Source organism: Camellia sinensis, chromosome 4 (assembly GCF_055761805.1).
Source record: "Camellia sinensis isolate YWXY chromosome 4, ASM5576180v1, whole genome shotgun sequence".
NCBI lineage: Eukaryota > Viridiplantae > Streptophyta > Magnoliopsida > Ericales > Theaceae > Camellia > Camellia sinensis.
In genome coordinates, this window is record NC_138964.1 from 75,740,873 (window position 1) to 75,754,151 (window position 13,279).

General features: G+C 42.9%; 1 protein-coding gene across 1 annotated transcript; it reads right to left on the bottom strand.

The window, feature by feature from the left end:
• Positions 1–3,339: 3,339 nt before the first annotated feature.
• On the bottom strand, positions 3,340–4,080 carry LOC114284465 (uncharacterized). The gene is made up of 2 exons (XM_028227359.2): positions 3,852–4,080; positions 3,340–3,761 (listed from the first exon to the last, which is right to left on the bottom strand). Exons 1-2 carry the CDS (start codon positions 4,078–4,080, stop codon positions 3,340–3,342), a joined length of 651 nt encoding a protein of 216 aa, XP_028083160.2.
• Positions 4,081–13,279: the final 9,199 nt, after the last annotated feature.

Consider the following 13,279-nt stretch of genomic DNA (forward strand, 5'->3'; position numbering starts at 1 on the left):
GCAAAGATGCAATCCAAACAGGCTCGGCTATCCTAAACATGGTATGTGAAATGCTGCAACTAACACGTATTCAATTTGGAATTGAAATACAGATGCAGTTAGAATGATGCGCCGAGCCCGGTGCATGCAAGACAAATGTATGGATGCACGCATGCATAGCATAAGGTATGCTAATTTAAATATGCCCTAGTCTACCATCATAAGCGGGTAAATAAAAGGAAAGAAAGACATGGGGTTGGAAGACATACGCACACTCACGCACACTTATTACACAATTGCCCTCACTCGGAGGGTCCAAATAAATATTACAGTCCGAATAATAAACACATAAATTATTATAGAATTTCTAATTAATTAACAAAATGAATGTAAAAGGAAAGGTGGCCCCAGCCCCCGCCTCGGGATGCGCGAATGATGCATGCTCGAACCCGTCTCGCTCGGAAAGTCCGTACCATACCACTGCCGCCTTGGTTTACACTACCTTGCTTCTCAGAAAATTGCCAAAGTTCTGGGACAGGTCCCCTGAACACTGTGGAACACCATCGGCTGAAGGAAATGTCCACCGGTCATTGAAAATATCCATCGGCTGCTGATGAAGCTATCGGCCCAGGAAGGATTGCCGGTCGGCACTGAACACTGCTGGTCGACAGAAAGTTCCTGCAGAATTTGGTTTTTGACAGCAACAAGGACAGACAGTGTATGGCATGGAATTTCAAGCAAGTGTGTGCATGGCTACTCTCCCAATCATGTAATGGACTCAAGGGAGTATGGCCCTTAACCCTCGGGCTATCAATCGTGCATTTGATGGATGATAGCCTAAGGAGCCAAGGTTTGCAATTCAATGTAAAAATGCATGCAACACACAAATGAGGACCAAGAGCCTATCATGCCAAAGTCAAGGGCCTCGGTGACCGAGGGTTGAGGTGTGTTTTGTCACTCGAAGTACAAACGCCCCTCATCCCTCACACTTGGTTTGACACCCCAAACCAAGCAATGCAATGCATGTTATGCAAACATGGCTCAAAATGTAACATGATACTAAGATGCAAAACATGTCAAATGTGATGCAATCTATCATGTTAAGTATGCAAAATGGTAGTCATATGAGATGCAAATGTGATGCAAACATGGACCAATATGCCATAAGGCTAGCATGGGGCAACATATAATGAACGAAATAAGCAACAAGCATATAATAAGCATGCAATGGTGGACATAAACCATAAATGGCAGACCTCAACCTTGCCATAAACAGTGGCCAAAATGATGTACAAGAGCACAAATGATGTATGCAAGCATGCACACATCAAGGTCCATCACCTAAGCATGAAAGGGGACAACTCTAAGCATACTTAAAGGCGATATAAAAGGGCATTAAACCAACATGCTGGGCTCTGAAAATGAATAGAGGATGATGCCAAATCGAATAAATCATGCAAGTAAGGCATGCAACAATGACCACTACTTGAAGCCAATAAAGGGGGTCAAACCAAAGCTATGTCAACCAAACCTTAAAGGACCAAAATGACCTAAAACAGTCCCAAGGGACTCCAAAACAAGACTAAAGCATGCATAGATCCTGGTCAAAACATGCCAAGGAATGAGTCCAAAACAAGGGCATTCAAGGCCACCAAAAGGGAGCATCACTCAATACTTATCCCAAGCAAACATGGCATGAATTTTTTAATACAAAACAGAGTTCTAGTATGCAAAAAGGGCCCTCAAAACCCACTGATTTGGCAGCCTAAATGCTTAAGCATGGTAGCATACACAATGACCAACCCTTTAGGCGCAAGACTACAACACTTCAAGGCAATGAATGAGACGCAAATGATAATGTAAGATCACATTACATGGACTGAAACATGATATTAAATGATGCCGAATGATGATAACAAGCTTATGCTAAGCATGTTGATGACCCATACAACCAAGGCTTACAAGCCGAAATGCAAAGCAACTATATCAAGCATGCCAAACATGACAAAATCAGTGGCCAACAGACTTTAAGCATGACAAAACATGGCCAAATACTTCACAAGGTTAAGTCAAAACAAGAGGATATGCTAGGCTAAACGCATACTACACTTCTAGGCAAGATGGAGAATTACAAAGCAAGTATAAAATGCATGCTAAGGGCCAACAAACCACCATTGGACAGAGATATAATATGACCCAAAACAGCCAAAAAGCTTCTGAAATGGGACCAAAAATGATCAAGCATGCATGTTCCCCTTTTAAGCCAAAACAAGGGTAAAAGAAGGACAAAGGGGAGAGGGGTGTCCCTCCCCTACACAAGACTTCAAAACCACTCCATCACCACTGAAAATCCACTAGATTTCAGTGGTGAGAAGGCCAACACAACAAAGTAAACAAAGCTTAAAGAAAAGGGTACCAAAATAGGCCAAAAGAGGCCTAAGGGGAGGAGTTCGACCCCCAATGCCAAAACACCCTTAATGAAAGATGTTAAGCACAAAAATACAAGACTTTTTAATGTTAAACACAAAGCCTAAATCAGCATGCAAGACAGGTAGAAAACTAGTGCAAAATTGGGGAAACTAAAGCAAATGTCTCACCCTTGAAGAAGCCTTGAAGAACAGATGATCCAGCCACTCTCTACTGATCAAAATCAGTCCAAAACCTCAACAAACAACCCTCAATGCCTCTCAATCTCGGAGCAAGGTGTAATGGTGTGTGTGTTAGTGCAAAAGTAAGGTCAAAATGCACTTTTAGGCTTCCAAACACACCCTAAGGATGAGAGAGAGGGAGATATAGAGAGAGAGTGTGTATGTATATGTATAAGCTCTGGTTTTTCTTTCAAAATTGCCCACCTAGAAGAAGGAGGAGAGCCCTCCTCTTATAGAAGTCCCCCTTGCAAAGCTTACCAAACAAGCTTTCTTAGAGGGAAATCCCTCCATACACGTGTATGGAGGGTAACAGAGTGGGTGCTAGCTATCACAGCTGGCACAAAATATCTACTAAAAGTAGATGAACAGTAGTCGGCTGCTCAAAATTTCCATTTTGACAAAATGGACTGCCGACCGGCAACAAAGGATGCCGACCGGCAATATATATTGCCGATGGCACAAAATCACTGGCCGGTGGCCTCAAGCCATGGCCGGTGACGTGTGGGGATGCCTCACAAGGCATTCCCTGCCCCTTCAAGGCAAAACACAAGTGTTTGGTGCCAAACCAGACACTAAACAGTCGAGTTCGGAGATCCTGAGGCAAGGCGCGTAGCCGAGACCTCCGGAAACTCCAAACGAATACAAACATGGATGATCACCGGGTGTTCAAACTGTGACGTTCAAGTCTTGAGGACGGTCAAAAATGGGGTGTCTACACTCGCTTATCCTCAATGATCATATTACGCAATATTATACAAGCCTTCATAACAACTTTAATTGACTCAAGATTCCAAGATCGTGTAGGTCCACGCACAATTGCAAAACGTGCTTGAAGCACCCTAAATGCACGCTCCACATCCTTCCTACATGCCTCTTGGGCCATAGCGAAATGTTTTTTCTCGTTTCCTTGTGGACATGGAATTGTTTTCACAAATGTTGCCCATGGTGGATATATACCATCAGCAAGATAATATCCCATTGTATACTCATTACCGTTGATGGTGTAATTGACTAAAGGAGCACACCCTTGAGCAAGCTCAGTAAATACAGTAGACCTTTCTAGTACATTGATATCATTATGAGACCCGGGTAACCCGAAAAATGCATGCCATATCCAAAGATCATATGATGCAACTGCTTCCAAAATAATTGTTGGTTCATGGGTGTGACTAGTATACATACCTTTCCATGAAGCGGAGCAATTCTTTCATGTTCAGTGCATACAATTAATGCTTCCCAACATTCTAGGAAAGCCATGACTTTTGCCAACTGCTAGTAGTCTAGCAATGTCATTGTTGTTTGGTGACCTCAAATACTGATCAGAATAAATTTCAACCATCGCTTTGACAAAATAATATAGACTCTTCATTGCGGTACTTTCTCCAATCCTCAAGTATTCATCCATAAAATCAACTGCTACTCCATAAGCGAGCATTCTAAGTGTTGCAATCATCTTCTAAAGGGAAGATAAACTGAGCACTCCAGCACCATTTCTTTTCTGGACAAAATATGATTCATGAGCTTCTACCACAGATTGAATACGGAGAAAAAGAGAACGTTTCATTCGAAACCTCCTCCGAAATATATTGGAAGGATATACTGGTGGATCAGCAAAATAATCTAGAAAGAGTCTTTGGTGACCTTGCAAAGAATTGCGCCAAATGAATTTGTGGCGTCGATTAGAATTGTGTCGTGATCTTGATGAACTATTGGTTGCTAGCCGTTGCCATGCCATAGCAGCTATTCCAATTGTCTCCAACTCATCGTCAGAGTCAGAGTCATAAAGAACCATATCTTCTAGAGAATGAAGATCCATATAGAGAAAATAAATACAAAATGAAATAGCAAAATTAGGTTGATCTGGATGAAATTTAGATAGCAATTGGTTTTATTTATATTGAAAGAATATGACCGTTGGAATATGACCATTACAATATAGCCGTTGGAATATGACTGTTAAAATATAGCCGTTACAATATAGCCGTTGAAATATGACCGTTACAACATAGCCGTTGGAATATGATCGTTAGAATATAGCCGTTTTAAAAATATGATGGTTGGCAAAAAATATATTTAAATTGAAAAAGATAAAAAGAATAAAAAATAATATTTTAATGAAATATAATTTTAGAATAGAGAGTTTGACAGAGTGTGTATATAAAAAAGAGTTTATCAAAAATAAAAAAGTGGATTTTGAATTATAATTTGACTCAAATTTGCTAAGATTGATGCGGATGCTCTAACTACCCACAACCACTTTAGCTAACATGGAGAAGAGAGTGAGAAGAGAGAGAAAACGAAGGTATGGGATGAGTTGCTGACTTGTGTCAGAAAAGGAATAGATGAGTTGAGTTGTTAAATGACACCTGTAAAGGGACAGTGAATGACCCATTTTTTTTTTGAATTTTTGTTGAGTAGCTCGAATTATTTGTGATTCGAATTGTCCGAATCTCTCTCTCTCTCTCTCTCTCTCTCTCTATGCATCTCCCACACTCCCTTCATCATCCCTTTCACTTTGTTCATCTCCTTGTATCACTCCTCCACTCCCTCTTTTCATCTCCCTCACTCTCATCTCCTTCAAGATTTATACCAGCAGCCAATCTGCAGCAAAATATCAATAATTTCAGCACCAAAACAATACCAAAACAACGCTAACACAATAACAATTTGAGCAAAAACAAGACCAAAATAGCAGCATTTTTGATTTTTTTGAAGCTAATCTGGGATGTGATTTTTTAAAGAAAAATCAAACCCATTCTCCTTTTCCGTCTCTGATATGGCCAGATCGTGGCTTCCCATTCAGCCTACAAAGCCATCTCTAGCACCCTCTCTTTCTCTTCCTTCTCCTCCTCCTCCTCTGTTCCTCTCCCTCCTCTGTTCCTCCTCCTTTATTTCTCTCGTCGTTGCCTTGCTCTCTATTTGTTTGGTTTTGGTTCTCAACGTTTGAGAGAGAAACGAGAGGTGAAAGGAAAACATTAAAAAAAAAATGTGTCAAAACGAGGTCGTTCGGGACATTCAAACCATTCGAGGCAATGAATTTTGAGCTACAAAACATTATGGTTTTTTTTTAAATTTTTAATCTATATATATGTATGTATATATATATATATATATATATATATTATTCTTACATAATATATTTTAACAAACAATTCAATTACACTCAATTCAAAAAAAAAAGAAAATTAATTACACTCGTGAAAATACTCACTTGCTAAATTATTAATAAATACTTAACACACAAATAAGCTTTATTATTTATATTTTTTTATCATATAAAACATTTAAACACGCTTTTTTAACTCTATCGTTGAAGATGCTCTGAGCATGTGGGAGCACATGCCCTTGTTTATAAAAGCATCTAAAAAATAAAAAGGACTGAGATTAGACCCACGCATATGTCACACAACCACATCCTAAATTGACCAATTATTCACTTCAAAAGATAACTGTAGCTATGATTGTGACAATGACTGCAACTCTGATTGTGAATCGGTGTATCTATTCATTTATAAAGATGATAGTTTTTGATTGATTAAAAAAGGAAAATTATATTTAGATAGAAGAAAGAGAGAAAAATTATCAATTTATACAAATATGTCTGTGATAGGGTGCAAAAGATTATGAAATACAACTGTTACTTACATCTCTCATTGTGGGGACACATTTTATGAATGACAGCACGTGGCCAAGGTGACGCCGAAGTGTCAGCCGAGATGATCTTGGCTAGGCCGAGGTTATCTGCGGAGATACTGAAATCCGAGGAGAGCAAATAAGGGATAAGAGTCCTAGAACAGGGGAGGATCTCAGTCTGGATAAAGATAAAGCTCTTAGGGAGTTTATCCCTATCTAGCTAAGAGTCCAAGATGAGCATTGAGCCTGAGTCCACTGAAGTGAGGCTTCTACAAGGATCAGGTCAGTGATGGCTATAAAAGCAGGGCACCCCCGTGGGTCTCAGGTATGTGTGATATACTATGAGCAGTAAGTTCTTTTCTTATAAGGTTAAGTATAATTTGCTATTTTTGAGAGATATTTGATTATTGACTTGATCGTTGAAGTGTCCCCGAGTGGACGAACCACCGCCAGATTCTTATCTTTCTGTGATAAGTTGTTCGAGCTTAATCTATTATGCTGGTGTTCTCTAGTTGAGTTCTCCATTTGGTTGTGTGGTCGAAAATCAACACCCACAATTTGGCACCGTTTATGGGAACTTAAGGAAAATAGATGGCTAACAACGAGCAGGGAGAAACGATCGGGGTCGACGTCCTAGGTGGGAGCGGTAAACATGCCGATCCTAACATAGAGGAAGAAACCATAATGAAGGAGCATGAAATCAGAATCCTGGGGAGAAGGACGTCAGGCAAGAGGGAGACACACCGAAAAAAGAAAGCCGTGACGAGTATTATAACAAAAGTGACCTCCAGGTATGGAAGGACAGATGCCTGAGGAGGGACGATGAGACGAAGGCAATGGCAAACAAATTGGCAAACCTACAATCGGTTGTCAACTTCATGATACAGAACAACATCATGCAACCATCGTTTCCATTGAAAGACACGCCGATACCAGCGGCCAAGATCGACGCCCAGAAAGGGGGCAGAAAGCAATCCCAGTAGTCCCTCAGCATGACAAGGAAAAGAAATGCTCACATCGGCACTCACGGGATGTTGGGCAAGTAAAGTCGGTGAGGTGAGTCTCAGAGGACACCTCATACCAAGGGAACCTATGTCAAAGAACATCGGCACGTCCAGGGGAAGGTACTTTGCTTTGATATAGTGATTGAAGAAAAATCCAAGAGGACACACCACGACACCAGGAGCAACACCCTAAAAAAGGCTGAAACATATTGGCAGCTGAGCTCCCGGACGAACGAAGGAGGATTTGAGGTACTACCTCCAAAGGAAGCGACAAAACGCCGAGGTTACATCCCTCGTCAAGCCGAGAACACCATTCTCAGTGGAGTTGGATAGGTTTAAGGCCCCAACGAGGTTCCATATGCAAAGGTTCCAAATTTATGATGGCAAGTCTGATCTGAACTTTCATGTTGGATTATATCTGAATTCAATGGCTTTGTATACCGGGAATGAATAGTTGTTGTTCAAGGTGTTCCCCTCATCCTTTGGGAAAATTGCATTGGATTGGTTTCACAAGTTGCCGAAAAGAATCGTGAAGAGTTGGGAAGGCCTAGCAGAGATGTTTGTGGCCAGGTTTGTTACATACAAGTTACAGCCACTAAGGGTAGACTCCCTGATGGCTTTGAAAATTAGCGAGGGTGAAAGCCTCAGGGCTTATGCCAAAAGGTATTATGAGGTGTTCAACCGAATAGTGAAATGCAACCAGGAGTTGGCAGTTGTATCTTTTAAGAACAACTTGGAGGATGAATGCTCGCTTCGGAAGTTGCTAGAAAAAACTCTGCCGAAAGAGTATAGAGGAGCTCATGGCACGGATCAAGAAATATGCCAGAGTAGAAGAGGATATACCGGGAATGAAGGTGCCGAAGCAGGAGAAGAGAAACGACTCGCCAAAGTGAGGCCAAGGCAATACTGGTTTTAACAGGCAGGAAACAAGGCTGAGTCTTGCACAGGCAGTCACCATTGCGTTCCGGATCTTGGTTTATAAAGTTCTAGAAAAGATCAAGAACTAGCCGTATTCTTGAGTGCCAGAGAAGATTCCTCGTGAGTTCACAGGAAGGAGCCTTAGGAAGCACTTCGCTTACCATAATGAGGATGGGCACCTGACCCAGGGGTGCAGAGCCCTGAGACACACTTGGAAGACCTGGTTAGATAAGACCACTTGAGGGACCTAGTAGATAAGGCCAGAACAAGGGAAGAGCATACAAGTCTTCCTCCGGCACCAGCGGCACCACCACCGCCACAACCATAGCAAGCGGAACCTCGGGTGATCAATATAATTCATTCGAAGGTTAATGAGAATGATAAGTGAGGAGAGACCCAAAAGGTGAGGCACTTACAACATGTGTATTAGGTCCAGCAAAAGAAGCCTAGGACAATCGAGTACTAGGGACCAATGGTGTCCTTTATTGAGGGGAACCTAGACATGGTGCAGCATCCACACAACGATGCTCTAGTAGTGACCCTCAAGATTGGAGAATGCCAGGTAAGGTGCATTCTGATCGACCAAGGCAGCTCTTGTGACATCATGTATGTTAGATGTTCCAAGGAGCTTGGCCTTCACCGAGATGATTTGAAGCAGTCAGACAGCCCAATGGTCGGGTTCAATGGAATACCGACATGGCCTCTAGGAGCAATAAATTTGGAGGTGCAGGCAGGCACCAGGAATGTTAGCACATAATTTACGGTAATTGATTTCCCCTTCCTTTACAATGCTATATTGGGAAGACCGTGGCTGCAGGAAATGAGGGCTATTTTCTCAACGCTGCACCAGTTGTTACAATTTCCAACTGAACAGGGGATTGAGGAAGTCAGACGGGATCAAGTCAAAGAATTGCTCCATGGCAGTAATGAAATCCAACTGCAACGTGCGAGAGGCAGAAAAAGTGGAAATCGAGGACGAGGACATAGAAGTCCTAGATGATGTTGGCAAAGAACCGGTCGAGAAGAGCAAGGAAGCCTTGAAGAAAATTCTGGTCCAAGAAGGGGATGAAGTGCGCTTCTTCTTTCTCGGCTCAGGCTTGGCCGAGGAGAAGGAAAGGGAGTTAGAGGCTTTCTTACGGGCCAACATATAAGTATTTGCTTGGACATTGTATGAGATGCCAGGCATTGACCCCGAGGTCACATGCCATATGCTTAATGTAGATAGGTCAGCTAAACCTGTCATTCAACGAGCAAGGAGGCGGACATTAATACATGTTGAGGTAGTTGAAGAGGAAGTGGACAAACTGCTGGAAGCCAAAACCATTCGCAAGGTGAACTACCCTACTTGGCTATCCAATACTGTGGTAGTAAAAAAGAAGAACGACAAGTGGAGGGTCTGAGCTGACTTCACCAGTTTGAATAAAGCTTGCCCCAAGGATAGTTTCCTACTGCCCAAGATTGATCAGTTAATAGATGCCACTTCAGGGTATAGAAGGATGAGTTTTCTGGATGCATACAAAGGCTATCACCAGGTAGCAATGTATGCCCCAGATGAGAAAAAGACAACATTTATCACCCCGAAAGGACTCTATTGTTACAAAGTGATGCCTTTCGGATTGAAGAATGCAGGAGCAACCTACCAGAGATTGGTTACCAAGATGTTCAGGCATCTGATTGGGAGGACAGTAGAGGTCTATATTGATGATATGGTTCTAAAAACCAAAGAACCTAGGAACCATTTAGCAAACTTGAAGACAGTTTTTGATATTTTAACAACATATCGGCTCCTACTCAATGCTTCGAAATGTGCATTTGGAGTCAGGTCTAGTAAGTTTTTGGGATACTTGGTCACCAGAAGGGGCATTTAAGAAAGCCCAGATCAAATCAAGGCCATCCTTAACTTGAAAAGCCCCGACATCAGTAAAACAAGTGCAGATGTTGACTAAAAGGGCCGTAACCTTGAACAGGTTTATAAGCCAAAGTTCCGACAAGTGTAAACCATTTTTTGATTTGTTAAAGAAGGCCACAGATTTCTTATAGAAAGAGGAGTGCAAAGTCGCCTAAGCCGACTTGAAAAAGCATTTGACAACAGCTCCAATTATGTCAAACCCAATACCCGGAGAAGAACTGTTCTTATACTTGGCAGTTTCAGAGCACGTAGTGAGTGCATTGGTAATTAGAGTAGAAAAGAGAGAACAAAGGGCAATATACTATGTGAGTAAAACCCTAGCAATTGTAGAGACCAGGTACTTACTCCCGGAAAAATTGACACTAGCCCTGGTGATGGCTTCGAAAAAACTGAATCACTACTTCCAAGCCCCCAAGATTGTGGTATTGACTGAGCATCCTTTGAAGTCTATGTTACAGCAAGGAGATATGACAAGCAGGGTAGCCAGATGGGCTGTAGTGATGGGCCAATATAACTTGGAGTTTAGACCCAGAACAGAAATCAAGGGCCAGGTTCTAGCTAACTTTGTGGCCGAGTTCACCCCTGGTGCCATCCTACGTTGGACTCTGGTGAGCTGCGGCTTGGGATGCCCAGGGGAGCAGGAAGAAACCCAATTGGGTCCCACGAACCCCACTCTAGCAAAATAGAAGAAAGAAGAGAAACTAAAGCCCTGCGACTTCTACATCGACGACTCATTTCGCCTGTTTGTTGATGGAAGTTCAAACCATTAATGAGCTGGAGCAAGAGTAGTGTTAGTATCGCCAGATGGGAGATTGTTAGAGTAGTCTATTCATTTGGGGTTCAAGGCCTCAAATAATGAAGCAGAGTATGAGGCGCTGATTGTAGGGTTGAAGTTATTAGCAACAATGGAAGCCGATGAGGTGGTAGTCTTCTGTGACTCCTAACTTATTGTGAATCAGGCAATAGGCGAGTATGCAGCCCGAGATGAAAGAATGATAGCCTATGTTAAAGAAGTTGTCAGACTGCTAGCATTGTTCCAGGATTTCCAGCTATAGTAAGTTAGTCGAGATGATAATAGTCATGAGAATGCCTTAGCTAACCTGGCTAGTGTAATGAAATCAGGAAAGACAAGGACAATAATGGTTGATTATTTGTCAGGCCTAAGTGTAGAACCACTGATCACAGAGTATGAAGCAATGTGTGTGGAGGTGGGTCCAAGTTGGATGGATGTAATAGTAATGTTCCTAAGGGATGGCAAGCTGCCAGATGATCGCAAAGAGGCGCATAAGACCAGATTGAAGTTGGCCAGGTTGTACTTGTCCGCAGATGGCCATCTCGACAGAAGATCGTTCATTGGGCCCCTTCCAAGATGTGTGCATCTATCCCAGGTTGAGGATTTCTTGTATGAAATACATGAAGGAGTATGTGGAAGCCATGCTGGGGGCAGGTCACTTGCCCATAGAGCCACATCCCAGGGATACTGGTGGCCATACATGCAAAAGGATGCTGAAGCCTATATTAGGAAGTGTGAAAAGTGTCAAAGGTTTGCACCTTTGATACATTAACCAGCAGCGAATCTTAACCTAGTGTCTAGCCCTTGCTTGTTTGCCCAGTAGGGCATGGACCTAGTGGGACCACTGCCACAAGCAACCGGACAAAGAAAGTTCTTGCTAGTAGCCACATACTACTTTACAAAATGGATAGAGGCTGAATCCCTTGCAAAAATTTGAGATATCGATGTGAAGAACTTCATCTGGAAGAATATAATAACCAGATTCGGGATCCCGAGGGCCATTATAGCAGACAATGGCACTTAGTTTGACAGTAAGTTGATCAAGAGCTTTTGTGCCAAGTACAAGATTAAGAATTACTGCTCTACTCCAAGTTTCCCTCAGAGCAATGGTTTGGCAGAAGCATCCAATAAGACTATCTTAGATGGGATCAAGAAGAGACTGGAAGCAGCAAAAGGGAAGTGGGTGGAAGAGTTGCCCAATGTGCTCTAGATATATCGGACTACGTCGAGAAGATCAACTGGGGAGTCTCCTTTTGTCATGGCTTATGGCACTGAAGTAGTTACCCACTAGAAGTCGGCATCCTTGGAATTAGAACCCAGGGAGTGGAAGAAGGGACCAACGAGGCATTCTTAGCACGAGATCTGGATCTATTGGAAGAAAGAAGGAAGAGAGTATCAATTCAGCTGGGGGCATACCAGCAATAACTTGCTAGGGCTTATAACAAGAAGGTCAACCCAAGAGAGTTCAAGGTTGGTGTAGACACCCCATTTTTGACTGACTTTAAGACTTAGACGTCATCGATTGAGCGCTCGGTGATTGCGCATGTTATGCTCATTTTGGGGTTTTGGGGTTCTTGGCTGAGAGCCTCACCTCCGGACCTCGGGACTCTTTGTACTTTGACTCGGTCCGTGGACTAGGTCTTGTTTTCTCTTCCTGAAGGGAGGGAGAGGTCTTGTAGACCATCTCTTAGTAGTCGTAGGTTACTTTTTGTGGTCGTAGACCACTGTTCCCATTTGGAGATTAGTTTCTGATTTTCGGAGTCGTCGGTCGTGCGCCTCAGCTCGGGACCGCTTAACATTCTCCGTTTGGCATAGTTTTTGGAACACACCTTGTTTCCTCTGTCAAGAGGGACACTGTGGACCGGGAGACCACTTCTGTGGTCGTACGCCACTTCTTGTGCTCAACAGCCAGTTTTCGAGGCCCCCGGCCGCGCATCTTGCCTCCCGAACTCTCGTTTTGCATCCGTGTTGGTTCGTTCTTGGCACGAACCTTGTTTTCCTTGTTTGGAAGGTGGTACAAGGGTGGGAGACTAGCTTTCTCCTTAGAAAGCACTTTTCTCCCCGGCAGTCGGTTTTCTGGTCGGGAAACTGGTTTTCTTGGTCTTTGGGCCACATTTTCTGGTTTCCCACCCCACCATTAACTTACTTTCAGTGTGGAGACCACCAATTACCCTGGCCGACCACTTTTTTTTGGGAAACCACTTTGGGTGGTCGGCCGACCACTAAAAGTAGCATGCCGACCACCTTTTCTGGTCGGTAGGTTTCCTCCTGTTTTGTTTGACTGATTAGATGCCAACTGTGCCAGTTGGAGGGCACTGACTGTATCATCCATACACGTGTATGGAGGGATTGCATCCAAGTTTAGCTTCTCCAAGAAGCTTAAACTCTTTGTTTC